The 22,107-nt window shown below is 41.7% G+C and overlaps 1 protein-coding gene across 2 annotated transcripts; it reads left to right on the plus strand.

Moving 5' to 3' along the window:
* The first annotated feature begins 416 nt into the window (after window positions 1-416).
* On the plus strand, window positions 417-20,466 carry LOC106568459 (lysine-specific demethylase RAD23B). 2 transcript variants are annotated; one of them, XM_014138827.3, is made up of 10 exons: window positions 417-643; window positions 1,406-1,487; window positions 3,037-3,116; window positions 13,891-14,072; window positions 14,742-14,797; window positions 15,069-15,196; window positions 16,757-16,877; window positions 18,579-18,706; window positions 19,676-19,846; window positions 20,152-20,466. In XM_014138827.3, the coding sequence occupies exons 1-10, from the start codon at window positions 578-580 to the stop codon at window positions 20,263-20,265; spliced, it is 1,128 nt and encodes a 375-aa protein (XP_013994302.1). In that variant the 5' UTR covers window positions 417-577; the 3' UTR covers window positions 20,266-20,466. The 2 variants fall into 2 exon arrangements, with proteins under 2 accessions (XP_013994302.1, XP_013994303.1); XM_014138828.3 differs by lacking the exon at window positions 1,406-1,487 and having other exon boundaries at window positions 459-643.
* Window positions 20,467-22,107: the final 1,641 nt, after the last annotated feature.

Below are 22,107 nucleotides of genomic sequence, written 5' to 3' on the forward strand. Positions count from 1 at the left end.
AATGTTTATCCTATAGCATGTTTCAATGGGTGACTTATTTTGAAGGCGAACCGCCGATTCCACTATTGTTGCTGACGCTAATGTTGTTAAAGACACACACCTGCCTAAAAGCTAGTGAGTAACTATTTAATTTGAGAGAAAATTAAACCCGAGTGCGTTAATTTAGCTTAAAATCAAAGTCGCGAAGAAACAAAAAAGTATTCCCTCGACCGGGAATGATCATGGATGCGCCGATGATGCTGGTGTTGATGATGATACACTCAAAACATTAAAAAAATATATATGTATCTGTGATGCGCTGCTACCAATGAATGCATGTATGGATTAATGAATGGATGGATTAATTCAAACTAATACTCAATTTCCCATGTTTCTTGCAATGTCGCACTCGCGTCACCAGTTGCACATGCCTACTCGTCTTTTTGTGCAAAGTCAGGTTTGTTTATGCACTGAAAAGCGTAATGGCGCCGGACAGGTTGTGATGAGCTAGCGGGAATAGTAACGAATAACTACACCCTCGGAAAGAGTACGTGGTGAAATAAGTGAAGAAACCTAAGCTAAATTGCTCATCGGTAAAATGCAGATCACTTTGAAAACCCTCCAGCAGCAGACATTTAAAATCGACATAGACGAAGAGGAGACGGTGAGTTGAAACCACCATGCATTTGTTGAAGGGGGGTGGATGGCTTAAGTTACCGTTGGCTAACAAGAGAGCTAACGTTAGCTAGCACACATTCTAGCTAGTTTGACATGGATAGCTAGATAACTACTGTAGGTAGCGAAGCAATTTAAACATGTTCAAGTCCCCATTCAGGTAGTACATTAGTAATCATCTTAACATAAAGTAGTAAATTGCTTCATATACACATATTGTGATTTTATGATGCAAAAAAAATCTGAAACTTGAGGAAATAGTAACTAACGTTGGCTGATTTATGCTAGCTTTAGCTAGTAACGTTAGCTACCTAATTAGCTGAACTTTATTAATCTCAACTAGCTAGCTCATTAGCTAACGTTGTCTAATTAAGTCACTTTTGTCATGCATAGTTGCAATTTGTTTACAATGGATATTTATTCAAAACGGCAACTTTTGGGTTTGTTTATAGCTAGTTAGCTAGCAAACGCTCGCTAGCTAACTACTGTTAAGTAACGTTAGCCATCTATTATAGCTAGCTAACGTTAATCACACTTAGCAATCACAATCACACTTGTTAACGTTAGTCACACTTAGCTCGGTAGCTAGCTAATAATGAAGCAGTTGAATAGTTTGTTAGCTATTTGGCTAATTAATGGTTCAGAACATTGATCCATATAGCTAGCTATCTAACGACAGCTCTAGGTTTGACAACATATTTCTCACAATGGACTTAGATCCCTTTATACTTTGTCTACTTTTTCTTTACAGGTAAAAACCTTAAAGGAAAGAATTGAGAATGAGAAGGGAAACGATGGTTTTCCGGTTGCAGGGCAGAAATTGATATATGCAGGTACAGTTTGTATTTTATTACCCTACTCTACATTTCGTCTGGCAGTATAAGGACTTAGTTAAAAAGTGCATAATAAATCGTTGTGCTGTCGTAAAATAATGACATGTCTCTGTTGGCTTGCCTTGTGGCGCACTGATAAGAGAGCTGCATAAGTATGTCAGTACACAGGTTGTCATCTCAATGTTTTCATGTACACTGAACAAAAATATAAACACAACATGTAAAGTGTTAGTCCCATGTTTCATGAGCTGAAACAAAAGATCCCAGAAATGTTCCATATGCACAAAAAGCTTATTTATCAAAAATGTTGTGCACATCCCTGTTAGTGAGCATTTCTACTTTGCCAAGATAATCTATCCACCAGACAGTGTGGAATATCAAGAAGCTGATTAAACAGCATGATCATTACACAGGTGCACCTTGTGCTGGGTAAACTAAAAAGCCACTCTAAAATGTGCAGTTGTCACACAATGCCATAGATGTCTCAAGTTTTGAGGGAGTGTGCAATTGGCATGCTGACTGCAGGCATCCTGACTGCAGGAATGTTGCCAGAGAGGTTGCCAGATAATGTTATGTTAATTTCTCTACCATAAGCCGCCTCCAACGTCATTTTAGAGAATTAGGCAGTACGCCAAATCAGCCTCAACTGCAGACCACGTGTAACCACAACAGCCCAGGGCCTCCACACCCAGCTTCTTCACCTGCGGGATCATCTGAGACCAGCCACCCAGACAGTTGATGAAACTGAGGAGGATTTCTGTCTGTAATAAAACCCTTTGTGGGGAAAAACTCATTTTGATTGGCTAGGCCTGGCTCGCCAGTAGGTTAGCCTATGCCCTACCAGGCCCACCTATGGCTGTGCCCCTGCCCAGTCATGTGAATTCCATGGTTTAGGGCTTAATTAATTTATTTCAATTGACTGATTTCCTTATGAACTGTAACTCAGTAAAATCATTGAAATTGTTGCATGTTGCATTTTTGATATTTTTTATCAGTATAATTATGTTATGGGAATGCAGAAATAGTGTTCAGTCTGTGTATGTGACATTTTTAAAGCTGCAGTATGTGACTTTTTGGGAGACTTGAACAAATTCACATAGAGATGTAAGTTATAGATCTGTCATTCTTAATGAAAGAAAGTCTGTGGTAGAGCTGTTCTATGTACACTATATGCTTCCCAGTCTTAAGTTTAGTTTTTGTGTTTTACTTTCGGTTTTCTATACCAGCTTCAAATACAATATTTTTGGTTATGGAAAATATTTCACAGCGATTTAGATGGTATAATGATTATCTACACTATAGTTGCTTGTTTTGTAAATAAACGGAATTTAGGCGAACTATTTGAATTTTAGTAACTTGGAAATGGTTGAGCGATTTCAGCATAGTGCATCTTTAATGTTTCTTCACCACTATGACTTCACTTATAGGTGACAGGATAGCAGGGTTCTCCCCAGGGATAGGCTTCTGTGAATTTCATTGGCATAGAATGTCAGGGTTCTTGAAGCATTGTTGGCTGATAACTGACTATCTTCATGTTTGTTCCTTGCAGGGAAAATCCTAAATGATGACACTGCTATCAAGGACTATAAGATTGATGAGAAGAACTTTGTGGTTGTCATGGTGGCAAAGGTAAGGTATTAGAGGGGTTGAGATCTGGCCTTTATTGTGGAGAATTTAAGAGTAGATGGCACAGAACTGTTTTTGCATCGTAAAACAATTTTCACACACCAGACCATAACGCACATACTGTGGCACCCACTGATAATGGCAGATGGACTTAATTAACTTTCCATGTCATTGGACGTACGTGTCTGTGTATGATGTAGATTTCCTAGGCCTGTCACACCGGTGTTAATTTAGTCAACAAAAATTGTGACAAATATTAATCGAACACCAATTTCTTTTCAGTGGCAATTGACGAGATTATAACTGACTAAATAGACCCAGGAAAAAAATTACTAAACAAATTATTTTTCATTTCAGTTGACTGAAACGAGACTATTATCCCTGTGACTAAAATCTCACTAAGTGGACTGGACAATAGTTTTTGGAGAGATTGAGCGCTTTTCAGTGACGAGCACAATTAATATTAGCAGCACAGATGCGCAGTTCTGTTCAGCATTGGGAAGGACACGCCACGCCCGGCACAGCCTAGCCTACATCAGTTCGTGTCATAGATTTTCAAGCAGATTTAAGTCAAAACTAACTTGGCCACTCAGGAACTTTTATTTTCTTTCTGGTAAGCAACTCCAGTGTAGATTTTGGCCTTGTGTTTTAGGTTATTGTCCTGCTGAAAGGGGAATTAATCTCCTAGTGTTTGATAGAAAGCAGAATGAACCAGGTTTCCCTCTAGCATTTTGCCTGTCCTTAGCACCATTAAGTAAAAAAAAAATATCTTCAAAAACTTCCTACTCCTTAATGATTGCAAGCATACCCATAACATGATGCAGTCACCACTGTGCTTAAAAATATGGAGTGTTCCTCAGTAATATGTTGTATTGCATTTTCCCCAAACATAACTTTGTATTCAGGACAAAAGGTCAATTGCCATGCCACATTTTTTGCAGTATTACTTTAGTGCTTTGTTGCAAACAGGATGCATGATTTGAATATTTTTTTATACTGTACATGCTCCCTCCTTTTCCCTCTGTCAATTAGGTTAATATTGTGGAGTAACTACAGTGTTTTTTTTTTTGTTGCCTATCACAGCCATTAAACTCTAACTGTTTTAAAGTTAGAGGGTAGTGCGTACCAGTACATCACTGGGGCCAAGCTTCCTGCCATCCAGGACCTGTATTACATTTAAGTCATTTAGCAGACGCTCTTATCCAGAGCGACTTACAAATTGGTGCATTCACCTTATGATATCCAGTGGAACAACCACTTTACAATAGTGCATCTAAATCTTTTAAGGGGGGGAGGGGGGGGGTTAGAAGGATTACTTTATCCTATCCTAGGTATTCCTTAAAGAGGTGGGGTTTCAGGTGTCTCCGGAAGGTGGTGATTGACTCCGCTGTCCTGGCGTCGTGAGGGAGCTTGTTCCACCATTGGGGTGCCAGAGCAGCGAACAGTTTTGACTGGGCTGAGCGGGAACTGTGCTTCCTCAGAGGTAGGGGGGCCAGAAGGCCAGAGGTGGATGAACGCAGTGCCCTTGTTTGGGTGTAGGGCCTGATCAGAGCCTGAAGGTATGGAGGTGCCGTTCCCTTCACAGCTCCGTAGGCAATCACCATGGTCTTGTAGCGGATGCGAGCTTCAACTGGAAGCCAGTGGAGAGAGCGGAGGAGCGGGGTGACGTGAGAGAACTTGGGAAGGTTGAACACCAGACGGGCTGCGGCGTTCTGTATACTAGGCGTTGTCAGAGGAAGGCCCCAAAAATTGGACTTTTTACATTGGCACCCCCCCTCTTTGTTTTTACACTGCCGTTAGTCACTATTTATTATCTATGCATAGTTACTTTACCCTACCTACATGTACAAATTACCTCGACTCAGCTGTACCCCTGCACATTGACTCGTTAATGTGGTACCCCCTGTATATAGCCTCGTTGTTATTTTACTTTGTTACTTTTGATTTTAAAAAAATTAAGTTAGTTTATTTACTAAATATTTTTTTTTAACTGTATTTCTTGAACTGCATTGTTGGTTAAGGGCTTGTAAGTACGCATTTCACCTGTTGTATTTGGAGCATGTGACAAATAACATTTGATTTGAAGATGTGATTTGGCCGGGGACTTCATTGCAGGGAAACTTCAATCTGTTTTTCCTCATTTCTACTAGCATGTTAAATGTTCAATCAGAGAGACAAAAAATACCTCTAGTCCACATTTACTCCACAGACACGTACAAAGCTCTCCCTCGCCCTCCATTTGGCAAATCTGAACATAATTCTATCCTCCTGATTCTCGCATACAAGCAAAAACTAAAGCAGGAAACACCAGTGACTCGGGCAGCAAAGAAGTGGTCAGATGACACAGATGCTCAGCTTCAGGACTCTTTTGTTAGCACAGACTGGAATATGTTCTGAGATTCCTCTGATGGCTTTGAGGAGTACACCACATCAGTCACTGGCTTCATCAATAAATGCATCGATGACGTCGTCCCCACAGTGACTGTACGTACATACCCCAACCAGAAGCCATGGATTACAGGCAACATCCGCACTGAGCTAAAGGCTAGAGCTGCTGCTTTCAAGGAGTGGGACTCTAACCCGGAAGCTTATAAGAAATCCCGTTATGCCCTCCGATGAACCATCAAATAGGCAAAGCATCAATACAGGACTAAGATTGAATTGTACTACACCGGCTCTGACGCACGTCAGATGTGGCAGGGCTTGCAAACTAGACTACAAAGTAGAGGTCGACCGATTAATCGGAATGGTCGATTAATTAGGGCCAATTTCAAGTTTTCATAACAATCGGTAATCGGCATTTTTGGCAACCGATTTGCCAATTTTTTTTTTTTTTTTTTTTTTTTTAATATATATTTTTTTAACACCTTTATTTAACTAGGCAAGTCCGATTAAGAACACATTCTTATTTTCAATGAAGGCGTAGGAACGGGGATTAACTGCCTTGTTCAGGGGGGATTCGATTTTGCAACCTTCCGGTTACTAGTCCAATGCTCTAACTACCTGCCTTACATTGCACTCCACGAGGAGCCTGCATGGCAGGCTGACTACCTGTTACACGAGGGCAGCAAGAAGCCAAGGTAAGTTGCTAGCTAGCATTAAACTTATCTTATAAAAAAACGATCAATCTTAACAATCACTCGTTAACTACACATGGTTGACAATATTACTAGTTTATCTAACGTGTCCTGCGTTGCATATAATCGATGCGGTGCCTGTTAATTTATCATTGAATCATAGCCTACTTTGCCAAACGGGTGTTGATTTAACAAGCGCATTTGCGAAAAAAGCACTGTCGTTACACCAATGTACCTAAACATCAATGCCTTTCTTTAAAATCAATACACAAGTATATATTTTTAAACCTGTATATTTAGTTAATATTGCCTGCTAACGTGAAATTGTGTCACATCTCTAGCGTTCATTGCACGCAGAGTCAGGGTATATGCAATAGTTTGGGCCGCCTGGCTCGTTGCGAACTAATTTGCCAGAATTTTACGTAATTATGACATAACATTGAAGGTTGGGCAATGTAACAGGAATATTTAGACTTAGGGATGCCACCCGTTAGATAAAATATGGAACGGTTCCGTATTTCACTGACAGGAAAAACGTATTGTTTTCGAGATGATAGTTTCCGGATTCAACCATATTAATGACCTAAGGCTCGTATTTCTGTGTGTTATTTTGTTATAATTAAGTCTATGATTTGATAGAGCAGTCTGACTGAGTGATGGTAGGCAGCAGCAGGCTCGTCAGCATTCATTCAAAACAGCACTTTCGTGCGTTTTGCCAGCAGCCCTCAATGCATTGCGCTGTTTATGACTTCAAGCCTATCAACTCCCAAGATGAGGCTGGTGTAACCGATGTGAAATGGCTAGCTAGTTAGCCGGGTGCGCGCTAATAGCGTTTCAAACGTTACTCGCTCTGAGACTTGGAGTAGTTGTTTCCCTTGCTCTACATGGGTAACGCTGCTTCGAGGGTGGCTGTTGTCGATGTGCTCCTGGTTCAAGCCCAGGTAGGAGCGAGGAGAGGGACGGAAGCTATACTGTTACTGGCAATACTAAAGTGCCTATAAGAACATCCAATAGTCAAAGGTATATGAAATACAAATCGTATAGAGAGAAATAGTCCTATAATAACTACAACCTAAAACTTCTTACCTGGGAATATTGAATATTCATGTTAAAAGGAACCACCAGCTTTCATATGTTCTCATGCTCTGAGCAAGGAAATTAAACGTTAGCTTTTTTACATGGCACATATTGCACTTTTACTTTCTTCTCCAACACTTTGTTTTTGCATTATTTAAACCAAATTGAACATGTTTCATTATTTATTTGAGGCTAAATAGATTTTATTGATGTATTATATTAAGTTAAAATAAGTGTTCATTCAGTATTGTTGTAATTGTCATTATTATAAATAAATCGGCCGATTTAATCGGTATCGGCTTTTTTGGTCCCCCAATAATCGGTATCGGCGGGGGGGAAAAAACATAATTGGTCGACCTCTACTACAAAGGGAAGCACAGCCGCAAGCTGTCCAGTGTCACGAGCCTACCAGATGAGCTAAATGCCTTTTTATGCGAGAGCATGTGAGAGCATCTGCTGTTCTGGACGACTGTGATCACGCTCTCACTAGCCAATGTGAGTATGACCTTTAAACAGGTCAACATTCACAAGGCTGCAGGGCCAGACAGGACGTGTACACTGAGCATGCGCTGACCAACTGGCAAGTGTCTTCACTGACATTTTCAATCTGCCCCTGATTGAGTCTGTAATACCAGCATGTTTCAAGCAGACCACTATAGTACAGACCTGCCAACATGCACGCATTTTGTGTACCAACTACGCTATTCTCTGTCCATGAACGCAGGTACGAGATCCAATTTTAATAGTATGCAGAAATGTTATTTATTTTACATTTTAATAAAAAAAAAAAATCCACTGAGTAAATCTAACATCCCGATTCTCAAGCTGCAACACACCGACATGTAATGGAGTTTGTGTCAACAGACATGGAGATTAATACATCATTATTGGACGTAGCTGCCCCGTGTCTGCCCCTCCTGTTTGTTGTGATGCTGAGTTTGCCGACTGTCAGCTGTACGTAAACACATGGACAAATCCCTTTTCGACGCCGTGCCAGCAGTTCACTAGCTAGTGAAAGAAATGAAATGCAAATATGAAAAATAACTGGTCGCATTTGTGCGAGTGTGATATACATTTAATTCTGCATCCCATTAGTTGTATTTTCCACGTAACATTACGAGGATCACGCAACCTGATATACTGTAACTAATTATGATCCACGTCACAAAAAGCATTACAGAAGTTTAATAAAAATAAATGTAAACATCTTGGCATTAAATGGAGTCGGGAGTTTAGAAGACTGAGCGATGAATGAGTGTCCGGTATTAGCTATAGATGCAATGCTTCTAAAAGGCCTTTGCACAAAATATGCGATTTTATCAATTTCGAAAATCTGAAATTATGTATGTGCTGCAAAGACATACAAATCCAATAGGCACCTTTTACATAGGCTGAAACACCGGACTCTTCTAGCGAACAGCGTTCAGATTCCCTTTGCGGTAGCCTACTTAAGCTTTGTCTAGCCAGTTTGCGGTCTGTGTCGACGCGATCATTTGTTTTTATTATGTTTTCAAAATTATTTTGCTTTTAGTGTTCATTAGGAACCGTGTTTTAAAAGCGATCAGACTCACAAACAGCACGAGCATGTGGGGAGAAAGAACACCAATTCGGCACGTGCTACGCGAGAGAGTTGAATCTACAATTTGCCGCATGCATCTGGTACACTAAAAAGTTGAACAGGGTTGGCAGGTCTAATAATCCCTATGCCCAAGAACACTAAGGTAACCTGTCTAATTGACTACCGACCCGTAGCACTCGCATCTGTAGCCATGAAGTGCTTTGATACACTGGTCATGGCTCACATCAACACCATTATCCCAGAAACCCTAGATCCACTCCAATTTGCATACCACCCAAACAGATCCACAGATGATGCAATCTCTTTTGCACTCCACACTGCCCTTTCCCACCTGGACAAAAGGAAGACCTATGTGAGAATGATATATTTATTGACTACAGCTCAGCGTTCAACACCATAGTGCCCTCAAAGCTCATCACTAAGCTAAGGACCCAGGGAGTAAACACCTCCCTCTGCAACTGGGTCCTGGACTTCCTGACGGGCCGCCCCCAGGTGGTAAGGGTACGTAACAGCACATCCGCCACGCTGATCCTCAACACGGGCTCCTCAGGGGTGCGTGCTCAGTCTCCTCCTGTACTCCCTGTTCAGTCTTGACTGCGTGGCCAGGCACCATCATTAAGTTTGCCGACAACACAACGCTGGTAGACCTGATCACCGACAATGATGAGAAAGCCAATGGGGAGGAGGTTAGAGACCTGGCCGCGTGGTGCCAGGACCACAACCTCTCCCTCAAAGTGATGAAGACGAGATGATTGTGGACTGCAGGAAAAGGGGGACTGAGCATGCCTTCATTCTCATTGCCGGGGCTGTAGTGGAGCAGGTTGAGAGCTTCAAATTCCTTGGTGTCCACATCACCAACAAGCTATCATGGTCCAAACACACCAAAACGGCTGTGGAGAGGGCACGACAAATCCTATTCCCCCTCAGGTGACTGAAAAGATTTGGCATGGGTCCTCAGATCCTCAAAAGATTTTACAGCTGCACCATCGAGAGCATCCTGACTGGTTGCATCACTGCCTGGTATGGCAACTGCTCGGCCTCCGACCACAAGGCACTACAGAGGGTAGTGCGTACGGCCCAGTACATCACTGGGGCCAAGCTTCCTGCCATCCAGGACCTCTATACCAGGCGGTGTCAGAGGAAGGCCATAAAAATTGTCAGACTCCAGCCACCCTAGTCAGACTGTTCTCTCTGCTACTGCACGGGAAGCAGTACCTGAGTACCAATATAGGTCCAAAAGGCTTCTTTTAACAGCTTCTACCCTCAAGCCATAAGACTCCTGAACAGCTAATCAAATGGCTACCCAGACTATTTGCGTTGTCCCCTCCCCACCCCCTCTTTTACTCTGCTGCTACTCTTTGTTCATCGACCCATAGTCACTTTAATAACTCTACCTACATGTACATATTTCCTTGACTAACCGGTGCCCCCGCACATTGACTCTGTACCGGTACCCCCTGTATATAGTCTTGCTACTGCTCTTCAATTATTTATTTTATTTTTTATCTATTTTTAATTCACACATTTTTCTTAACTGCATTGTTGGTTAACCTCTTACATCTAGACGTTCCGCTAGCGGAACACCTGCTCCAATATCCAATGATGGGCGTGGCGCGAAATACAAACTCCTCTAAAATCCCAAAACTTCCATTTTTCAAACATATGACTATTTTACAGCATTTTAAAGACAAGACTCTCGTTAATCTAACCACACTGTCCGATTTCAAAAAGGCTTTACAGCGAAAGCAAAACATTAGATTATGTCAGCAGAGTACCCAGCCAGAAATAATCAGACACCCATTTTTCAAGCTAGCATATAATGTCACAAAAAACAAAACCACAGCTAAATGCAGCACTAACCTTTGATCTTCATCAGATGACAACCCTAGGACATTATGTTATACAATGCATGCATGTTTTGCTCAATCAAGTTCATATTTATATCAAAAAACAGCTTTTTTACATTAGCATGTGACGTTCAGAACTAGCATACCCCCCGCAAACATCCGGTGAATTTACTATATTACTCACGATAAACGTTCACAAAAAACATAATTATTTTAAGAATTATAGATACAGAACTCCTCTATGCACTCGATATGTCCGATTTTAAAATAGCTTTTCGGTGAAAGCACATTTTGCAATATTCTCAGTAGATAGCCCAGCCATCACGGCTAGCTATTTAGACACCGACCAAGTTTAGCCCTGACCAAACTCAGATTTACTATTACAAAAGTTTGATTACCTTTGTTGTCTTTGTCAGAATGCACTCCCAGGACTGCTACTTCAATAACAAATGTTGGTTTGGTCCAAAATAATCCATCGTTATATCCAAATAGCGGCATTTTGTTCGTGCGTTCTAGACACTATCCGAAGTGTAAATAAGGGTTACGAGCATGGCGCAATTCGTGACAAAAGATTTCTAAATATTCCATTACCGTACTTCGAAGCATGTCAACCGCTGTTTAAAATCCATTTTTATGCCATTTTTCTCGTAAAAAAGCCATAATATTCCGACCGGGAATCTCCGTTTAGGTAAACAGAGGAAAGAAAACGAAGCATTCGGTCGACGCGGGCACGAGCCTGAGTCTCACAGTACTTTAACCAGCCACTACCCAAACGCGCTACTTTGTTTCAACCAGAGCCTGCAAAGCCACGATTCAGCTTTTTGCCGCCTTCTGAGAGACCATGTGAGCCGTAGGAAGTGTCACGTAACAGCAGAGATACTTTGTAATGGATAGAGATGGCAAAGAAGGCCAAGAAATGGTCAGACAGGGTACTTCCTGTACAGAATCTTCTCAGGTTTTGGCCTGCCAAATGAGTTCTGTTATACTCACAGACACCATTCAAACAGTTTTAGAAACTTTGGAGTGTTTTCTATCCAAAGCTAATAATTAGATGCATATTCTAGTTTCTGGGCAGGAGTAATAATCAGATTAAATCGGGTACGTTTTTTATCCGGCTGTGAAAATACTGCCCCCTATCCATAACAGGTTAAGGGCTGTAAGTAAGTATTCCACTAGGGTCTACGCCTGTTGTATTCAGCGCATGTGACAAATGCATTTTGATTTGAAGTCAAATTGGCCTCATGTTGAAATCCCGGAGTGGTTTCCTTCCTCTCCGGCAACATGGTTAGGAAGGACACCTGTCTGTTTCTAGTGACTAGATATTACACTTTGGATGGTGTATCTTCCCCCTGCTCAAACGGATATTTGACGTCTTTTTTTTCTTTTTATAATCTTGCCCCATCTACCAATAAGTGCCCTTTGCGAGGCATTGGAAAACCTCCTTGGTCTTTGTTTGTAATTCACTGCTCGGCTGAGGGACCTTACAATTATCTGTATGTGTGGGCTACAGATATGAGGTAGACACTTATTGCACACAGTGAGTCCATACAACTTATTAGGTGACTTGTTAAAACTTCTTACAGATCAAATCCCTTTAGTGGGATCGATTTGACAGCAGCCAGTGAAAGTGCAGGGCGCCAAATTCAAACAACAGAAATCTCATAATTAAAATTTCTCAAACATACAACTATTATATCCCATTTTAGAGATACACTTCTTGTTAGTCCAACCACACTGTCCGATTTCAAAAAGGCTTTACGGCGAAAGCATACCTTGTGATTATGTTAGGTCAACGACCTAGTCACAAAAAAACACAGCCATTTTCCAGCCAAAGAGAGGAGTCACAAAAAGCAGAAATAGAGAAAATGAATCACTAACCTTTGATCTTAATCAGATGGCAGTCATAGGACTTCATGTTACACAATAATGTATGTTTTTGTTCGATAAAGTTCAGATTTATATCCAAAAATCTGTTTACATTGGCGCATTATGTTCAGTAATGTTTTGCCTCCAAAATCCGATGATTTTGCAGAGAGCCACATCAATTTACAGAAATACTCATCATAAATGTTGATATAAGATACAAGTGTTTTACATAGAATTAAAGATACACTTCTCCTTAATGTAACCGCTGTGTCAGATTTCAAAAAAGCTTTACGGCTAAAGCACACCATGCGATAATCTGAGTACAGCGCTCAGGCACCAAAACAAGCCATACAGATACCCTTAACCCGTTCGGCAATTTCATTGGTCTAATGAAAGCTTCATGCCGCCAAAAAACTGAGCACGTCACAGAATGTTTTTTTTTTATTATTATTTATTTATTTTTTTAAATTTGAAAGCGGGAAAAATCCATATTAGCCGCGTCATTGTTTAAGCCGCGAGGTTCAAAGCGTGGGAAAAAAGTAGCGGCTTATAGTCCGGAAATTACGGTAGTTTAAGCAGACTGTGTCTTGTGACCTAGATGAAGATCAGATTAAATCCTATGACTAATTTATGCAAAAATCCAGGTATTCACATTTGTTTCTTGCCACTGTAGCCTAAATCCTTTTTGTCATTTGAATAAGACTTAATGATATTATAGTCAATGACTAAATCTAAAAAATAAGTGGCAAAATTAGCTGACACACACCTCAATATCACACTGACAGAATGCAGATTGCGTCCCACAGTGCAGTCGATTGGAATCAGTTGTTACAGCCCCCCTTCCCATGCACACAGGTGCAGCAACAGTTCATGCAATGATTGAATATTCTACCACACTGAGCTACAATATGTCACTTCTGCACAGTTTGAGTGTCTGATAATTGGCAGCAGGTAGTGTCCTTGAAAGATTGAATAGTAAAGATTGCTGTTTATTTGCATATCTATGAGTCTTGGATCTGATTCTAACTTTTTGCAAGATGAGTAGCCTACGAGGCTAGCAAGCTTGTTTGCTTGCTGTGTTTTTGCTTAGTAAAAAAGGAAACTATTGCTACCTCACAAAGTGAAAGTGACCTAAAATGAATACCGCTTCACAGTAATTCCCAATGTGTCCATGTCTGTAGCCAAAAGCAGATCACAGGCTTCTTACATGATCCAATCCATATTGGTTAAATCATTGTTACTGTATCACTTATAGGCATAAGTGTTCTTTAAAAGATGCCTTGGAAAGCAACAAAAACCAAGCGCTGTGGGCATCCCCTTTCTCTCTCTAGCCTAAAGCAGCCCCAGCAGCTGCCCAGCCTTCCGGTTCTGCCGCCACCACCACCACCTCCAGCACTACAGCCCCCACAGTACCCACTGCTGCCTCCCCAGGCTCAGATAACCCACCAGAGGGGTCCAAACCAGCCGAGGAGAGGCCCTGCAACACTTCAGCCCCAGCATCAACCCCCACCAGGTAGGTCTGGTTTGGCAGCCACTGCTGTGTCAGAAATTACATCTTATTCCCTATATTGTTCACTACTTTTGACCAGAGCCCTGTTGCCTATATCGTTCACTACTTTTGACCAGAGCCCTGTTGCCTATATCGTTCACTACTTTTGACCAGAGCCCTGTTGCCTATATAGTGCACTACGCTTTATTTTATTTAGTGCACTACATAGGGAGTAAGGTGCCATTTGGGATGCTATCGATGCTACCTCGACCTGAAGACCACAGTCCAGCTGCTAGCCATTAATAGGAAGCTTTTTTTACCGGCCCCTTTCATCGGTAGCCTCATGCAAAGGCACAGACACGCCGGTAGCGTTTGCCAGCTGAGACTACTTAGCACCTCTGAACAGAGTGCCAGCCGTCATTTGCAAACCGATTCTACATGTAGAATCATGCGAAAAAATGTCGGCAGTCGCCCACCGGTGGGTGGTCCCTAAAACGCACTGAAGGAACAGCAGATGGACGTGCGGTGTGTGTTCTCTCCTAAGACGAGGCCAGTAGACTAGTAGACATGTTGCTAGTGTCTGAGCTTATAGAAGGATGAATGCATCTCTTTGTGGTTGTATTTTAGTCAAAGGCAGACCATGTGATATACAACAGAACAGTACTCATCAGTGTCACGCTCCTTCTCTTTCAGTTCCTCTGGTCTATTGACAAATGTGAACATGTTCGAGGAGGCAACTTCTGCTCTGGGTAAATTGTCTTCCTGATATAAGTTAACATAATTGAGTATATATATGATTGATTATCCTTTATCTCGTCCTGTAATAGATGGGTATATGGCCATGTGTCTTGGTTGTCTTCCCTGTATAAATATAGATAAAGAAGTGAAAGGCATAGCTCTGCCTCACAATCTGTTTTTATTAGGCAATGTTTATCCTAGTGAATGATGTCATCTGAAGCTTTCAGAATCTTTCATATCAAAATGCTCTCTGATCGGTTGGTTGTTCTTCCTGCTCCTCAGTGACAGGCCAATCGTATGAGAACATGGTGACAGAGATGATGCTGATGGGCTACGAGAGGGAGCAGGTAGTGGCAGCGCTCAGAGCCAGCTTCAACAACCCAGACAGAGCTGTGGAGTACCTGCTTACAGTAAGTGCGCGCCTTTTTCTGACACGCCTTTTTATTCAGTGTGAATGATCATGGGTCATGTGAAGGAAATGCTATAACCAAGCCCCAGCCACTTCTAGCTAAGTGGATGGGTCACTATTGTCTAGACATGTACACATGTTCATTAAATACAATAGATGGTCGTAATCACCCCAAGACACACCTGGCTAACCGGATGGGTCATGTAATCATTTAGAGAATTGGGAGTCTTGTTTAGACATGTAGCTAGCTAGCTAAACAATGAACCCAATGGTGCTGTCAAGACAACTGGGAACTTGGAAAAATACGAGGTCAAATCATGACTGCAGTGATCTTCAGGTCGGAAAGTCAGGGCTCTAGAATGACCGTTCAAAAGATTTTTCCCATTCGTTTGTCGTCTTCTCCCCCCCCCCCCCCTCCCAGAGTTCCCAGTTGTCTTGAACGCAGTGACGTCTAAAGTCAGAGATTTCCGAGTTCCCAGTTGTTTTGAATGGGGCAATAATTCCAGCCCATACTACTAGCAATAAAAACTGATTGGCATAGCTAGCCACCTAGCTTGAGTCTGCAGGTAGCTAACTAACTAGATTCAATGTTAAATCATATTATTACACAGATCATACACGTAACGCTAGCGAGCCAGCCAATGCAAGCTAGCTAATTGTATGCTTTAACTTGCAATGAAAATTACTTTCTGACAAAATTAGAAATGTATAATTTATCTGAAAATGTAGCTATCTAGACTCTTATCCGAATGAATTAATGATTCTTCCTCTGTCACTGATGCTGTGGTTGCCCTTTGTTTGAAGATGTAATCCGGAGACAGGTGTTTTATACAACAGCCTTCGGTGTTCTCTTTTCAAAATTCTGGCGTTCGCTAAACGCCAGAATTTTCTCCATCTCCTTAGCTATCATACTCATCTTCCACCGGGCATTTTACTGATTTCAACACTCTCAACTTCTGTGATTGTCATTTCTTCCCCATCACTGTCATCAGAAGCCGAAGTGGAAAGGATTATCTACACATACTGAGCAGCTCATGTTATTGACAGAAGCGTGGCAGACCAATCCGAACTCATCTCTCGTCATGTCCAGCCAATCCATTATCTAAGCCTATCATGGCTAGCGGGAAGGTTCCTGGCTTTTTCCATGGCTAAATCAACTAGGCTTGTAATTTAACAATTGTATTAGTATTTACAGATGGCATACAAGTTTATTATGGCACATGAAAGTTCATATGTTCCAGTAAGCATTTCTGCCAAAAATCCACATTTTGATAAAAAAAATAATAATAATGTTTACGTTCAAATACCTCTCCTGTGAAGTAGTGTCGTGTGCCATACGCCGAGTTTCCTGAAACGAGTCACACATGTTATTGATTGGTTATTCCATAGTAAAACAAACAAAATACCCCTTGTTTTTCAAGTACCTCAGGTTTTCTATTTTATGATGGTTTTCATCCACATGTTAGAGCTGGAATGAAGCCAGATAGATTCCTCCACAGTTTGACAGTTCTCACGTTGGGTCACTAATGCGGTAGCGAACGTTGTCGTGTGTGTTCTTCAGGGGATCCCAGCTGGGGAGGAGAGCCATGCAGGTGCTGACCCAGTGGTGCCCTCTGTGGGTGGAGGAACTCCAGCTCTCAACACAGGCAGCATGACGACCCCCGCCAGCGTTGCAACAGGAGGTGTGTGTGTGTGTGTGTGTGTGTGTGTGTGTGTGTGTGTGTGTGTGTGTGTGTGTGCACGCGCATGTCTGCCTCTATACTGGGTAACAACACTTATGTATGCTGTGGACACTAAGAAAACATTTGCATTTTATTCTCTTTTCTCTGAAATAATAAGAAACTGCTAACATATTGACTGACCATTCTCAGCATCAGCTAGATTCTGAGATGACCTCCATGTTGCACTGGATCGATTGTTCCATGCCGTAAGCGGTTTGGAGGTTAAAACACTGGTGTGGAAATGGAACTGTGTGGAAATATACTGAACAAAAATATAAACGCAACAGGTGTTGGTTTAATGAGCTGAAATAAAAGATCCCATAAATATTCCATACACAGTTTGTTTCTGTCTAATGTTGTGTACAAATTTGTTTACATCCCTGTTAGTGAACATTTCTCTTTTGCCAAGATAATCCATCCACCTGACAGGTGTGGCATATCAAGAAGCTGATTAAACAGCATGATCGTTACACAGGCGCACCTTGTACTGGGGACAATAAGGCCGCTCCAAAATGTGATGTTTTGTCATACGGCACAATTGCCACAGATGTCTCAAGTTTTGATGCAGCATGCAATTGTCGTGCTGACTGCAGGTATGTCCACCACAGCTGTTGCCAGAGAATTGAATGTTAATTTCTCTACCATAAGCCGCCTCCAATGTTAGAATGTGGCAGTACGTCCAACCAGCCTCACAACCACAGACCACGTGTAACCACGCCAGCCCAGGACCTCCACGTCTGTCTTCTTCACCTGTGGGATTGTCAGAGACCAGTCACCCTGACAGCTGATGAAACTGTGGGTTTGCAAAAGCAAAGAATTTCTGCACAAACTGTCAGAAACTGTATCAGGGAAGCTCATCTGCGTGCTAGTTGTCCACACCAGGGTCTTGAGCTGACTGCAGTTTGGTGTCGTAAGGTGACTTCAATGGGCAAACACTCAAATTTGATCGCCACTGGCATACTGGAGAAGTGTGCTCTTCACGGATTAATCCCGGTTTCAACTGTACATGGCAGATGCGTCGTGTGGGCAAGCGGTTTGCTGATGTCAACGTTGCAAACCGAGTGCCCCGTGGTGGCGGTCGGGTTATGATATGCACGGCCCCATGTTTCAAGGATCTGATCTGTACACAATTCCTGGAAGCTGAAAATGTCCCAGTTCCATGGTGTACATTCTCGCCAGACGACATGTTTGTGATGCGATGGATTGACATGTACGACAGCATGTTTCAGCTGCACCAATGTTCAACAACGTTCCACAGCCATTGAAGAGGAGTGGGACAACGTTCCACAGCCATTGAAGAGGAGTGGGACAACGTTCCACGGCCATTGAAGAGGAGTGGGACAACGTTCCACGGCCATTGAAGAGGAGTGGGACAACGTTCCACGGCCTGATCAACTCTAAAAGAGATGTTGCGCTGCATGAGGCAAATGATGGTCCCACCAGATACTGGTTTTCTGATCCAGCCATGTGAAATCCATAGATTAGGACCTAATGAATTTATTTAAGTTGACTAATTTCCTTATGAACTAACTCAGTAAAATTATTTGAAGTTGTTGCATGTTGCGTTTACATTTTTGTTCCGTATAGTACAAGGACCTGTGTGGACATGGAATGTAGAACTGTGGAAACAGAACACCTCTTCTCCCCTCTCTGTGTATCCAGCCAACCCTCTGGGGTTCCTGGTTAACCAGCCTCAGTTCCTCCAGATGAGACGGATCATCCAGCAGAACCCCTCTCTGCTCCCTGCCTTACTACAGCAGATAGGGAGGGAGAACCCCCAGCTTCTGCAAGTATGGACGACTCGCACCGTACTCTTATTTTTGTGTTTATTTAACCTTTATTTACCTAGGCAAGTCGGTTAAGAACAAATTGTTATTTACAATGACGACCTACCCCCGGCCAAACCCTCCCCTAAGCCGGACGACACTGGGCCAATTGTACGCCGCCCTTTGGGACTCCCAATCACGGCCGGTTGTGATACAGCCTGGGGTCTGTAGTGACGCCTCTAGCACTGTAGGTATAGTGCCTTAGACCGCTGCGCCTATCAGGAGCCTGCTGTGCCATTCTTACAGGCACCAAAGACACAGCACACACACTGCCATTTACAAGCACTGCTATTTACAATATACTCCTGAATTGATGATCCAGACTATTATTCCACAATCTTGTAGTTGAACTGGTTAAAATGAGCAGTAGTTTTATCTATCTGGAATTCAGCATTCAACTAGTCTGTCTGCCAAATCAATTCCCCTCTGTATCCTTCATCTCTTCAGGCCTGCATAGTAAAGAGATGAGATCAGAGCCTGAAGGCATCGCAGCAGACCCCCACTGGGGGACTGTCTAAAACACTGTCGTGTGTCCCAAATTGCACGCTAGTCCCTTTTACAGTGCACTACTTTTGACCATGGCATCTACTAGCATGCTAGTAGATACCCATAGACTTCCAGTCATTGCACTAGCGCTAGTTAGCATTACCTTGTGAAACTATCTCTAACTTCCTTCATTCTGGACACAGATGCATAAAAATGGTATCCACAAGTTAATCTGACTCTAGGCCGGTCATTGTAAATAAGAATTTGTTCTTAACTGACTTGCGTAGTTAAATAAAGGTTACGTTTAAAAAAAAAAAAAAGTAGATAAAGGGCCTCATTGCAAAAATCCTGAAGTATCCCTTTAGGAAATGGCTGTTCTTTTCCGTTGGAAACATTTTGCTACAGTGTGCCCTAATGAACACAACCATGTCTTGTTTTCCCTCCCAGCAAATCAGCAGCCACCAAGAGCAGTTCATCCAGATGCTGAACGAGCCAGCCCAGGAGGGGGGACAGGGTGGTGGTGGAGAAGGTGGTGGTGGAGTGGGGGTTGGTGGGGAGGCTGGAAGTGGCATGAACTACATCCAGGTCACACCCCAGGAGAAGGAGGCCATTGAGCGGGTAAGGAAGGAATCTCACAGGTCATGATGGCTGTTGATAAGTGGCAACAGTTGAAAATTAGCTGGTTAGCTAAATCTGGAACATTTACAGAAATGTCAGTTAATCTGCATTGTCCATGTCAAATAAACCTAATAACAAAAAGCCAAGTGTTGATTTCAGACTGCGGTGTTTTCAACTGAAGATTAATGACTATTACACAGATGGATATCTATCTGAGTAAACATGTCATGCAAATCATGTCATTTCTGAATTCAAGATCTTTGTTAATTTGATTTCAATGTTGACTTTGTCTGTTTCCTCTTCAGCTAAAAGCTCTAGGATTCCCGGAAGGACTTGTTATACAGGCCTACTTTGCCTGTGAGAAGAACGAGAACTTGGCTGCTAACTTCCTTTTACAACAGAACTTTGACGACGACTAAAAAGGGAGCCATGATAGTAATTTTGATCCATCCCCCCCCCCCCCCCCCACACACTTTTTTGATTGATCAATATCTGATAAAAGCATAAAAACATGGGTATTCACGTTTTCCTGAATTTTACTACAAATCCATGATACATCTTCTTGGTAACAGTGGATCATAGTTTTGGTGAGAAATAAAAGCTTTTTCTAATCACCTTAATGGTTGAATTGAGTAACAGCTACTTGGTTTATCAGATCACCGGTGTACTACCCATTTTTATTTTATTCAGCCAAAGACCAACATGATTGTTTCTCATAAGGAAATAAATACTGGTTGAAAGGGTTGATTGCAGAATGTGTTTTACAATGTTATGAAAGAGGAGGTTGTATGTGATTGGGAAGTTTATGGTATATTCATTCCTATACATAATTGTTCTTGCTTTTTCTGTGTCTCAATTTACCAGTATAGGGATCCCAGTACATAATCAAAAATTGCAGTTTGAAATGACAGTGAAGGTTTTTAAACAAGCAACGTTGTTACCTTTTACATTTTTATTAAACTTCCGACATGAACTGTGTGATACAGCATCTAAAATGAGTTGCCAAGGCAACTGTACAAATATGGGAAGTACTGATGTATTTTCATGCAACCTGAAAATAGAAATTGAACCTAGTTCTTTGTCACCTGAGGCATGTATATGGTTTCCCTTGCTTATAGTAGCCTAGTCTTTACAGTTACTATCAACTTGATTTACTGTAATTTTTACATAAAAATAAAACTTTTCAACATGAATAATGCCCAATTTGTGTTGGGGGGGGGGGTAAAAAGCTCTTATTGACTTAAGTTAACTCCATGAATAATACTCAATGGGATATTGATCTTATTTAAAAATGCATTTTGGTTAGGGTCTGTAACACCATACAGTCTTCTACACGACAATCTTTCAAAAAGTATGATTTTTTAAATTATTCCTTCTCTAATTGGTATGCAGTCATCTGAAAACCCATGATGATCGGTGAAAGTGGCAAATACCTACATGAGAGGAAGCCACATCACAGTATTGAGATGCGACCGTACTGGATCACATGTAAACAATCCTCCCTTCCCGAGCAGATTGTTCTACATGGACCAGCAGGGGGCAGTATTGACCAACATACATTGAAATGCTCGATCCAGACCACTTGGTGTGTGTGAGAACTGACGTTCCACATGTTATATGTCACTGACACTCAATGAAATACATTTTTGACTGACTTAACTACACTTGGTACATTATTGTAAAGGTTAGAGAAGTGTTCCGTTTGAAAGTGAAGTTTGGCATCGTGCATCTGTGTTGCTTATTGACATTTCTATAACGAACTTTGGAAATTAAATATCTAGTGTTTTATTTTCTCAAGGGTTTGATATTTTGTGATTTATGACCCGTAAATGAGCCTTCTCTGTTTCCACTCAGAAACAGAATGTAAATGTTATTTTCAAGTCAACATTTGTTGTAACTGTCTGACATCAAAATCCACCACTATAATGCAAGCTGGCTCTGATTTACTTTAATTAAAACTATGATATAAAGCTGGGGAGACATTTTGATTTATGCAAGGCCAATTTTGACGGCGCAGTGTGTGATCATCTAATATAGGAAAAGCAAACGTTGTACTAAGCCATTAACTGACTTGCTGGTTAAATATAATTTGAATGTAAGTCTTCGTCTTCAACATCAGTCAGTCAAATGGCAAACATTCAAGTCAAGTATATGATTTCACTCAGAGAAGTGAGATTGCATTAGGATAGTAATAAAAACACATGACACGCAAGTGTTCTGCAGAAGTTGCCCCTATACAGATCTAGGATCAGCTTGCCCAT

The sequence above is a fragment of the Salmo salar genome, chromosome 13 (genome assembly GCF_965601325.2).
Source record: "Salmo salar chromosome 13, fSalSal1, whole genome shotgun sequence".
In the NCBI taxonomy this organism is placed as follows: domain Eukaryota; kingdom Metazoa; phylum Chordata; class Actinopteri; order Salmoniformes; family Salmonidae; genus Salmo; species Salmo salar.

What these genes read in the sequence shown, in the direction of transcription:
- LOC106568459 (XM_014138827.3), top strand. Translation starts at nt 578, where the DNA reads ATGCAGATCACTTTGAAAACCCTCCAGCAGCAGACATTTAAAATCGAC. An exon ending in ACATAGACGAAGAGGAGACG is followed by an intron (nt 644 to 1,405) that starts GTGAGTTGAAAC and finishes TTTTCTTTACAG; the next exon opens with GTAAAAACCTTAAAGGAAAG. An exon ending in CGCCAGCGTTGCAACAGGAG is followed by an intron (nt 16,878 to 18,578) that starts GTGTGTGTGTGT and finishes CTGTGTATCCAG; the next exon opens with CCAACCCTCTGGGGTTCCTG.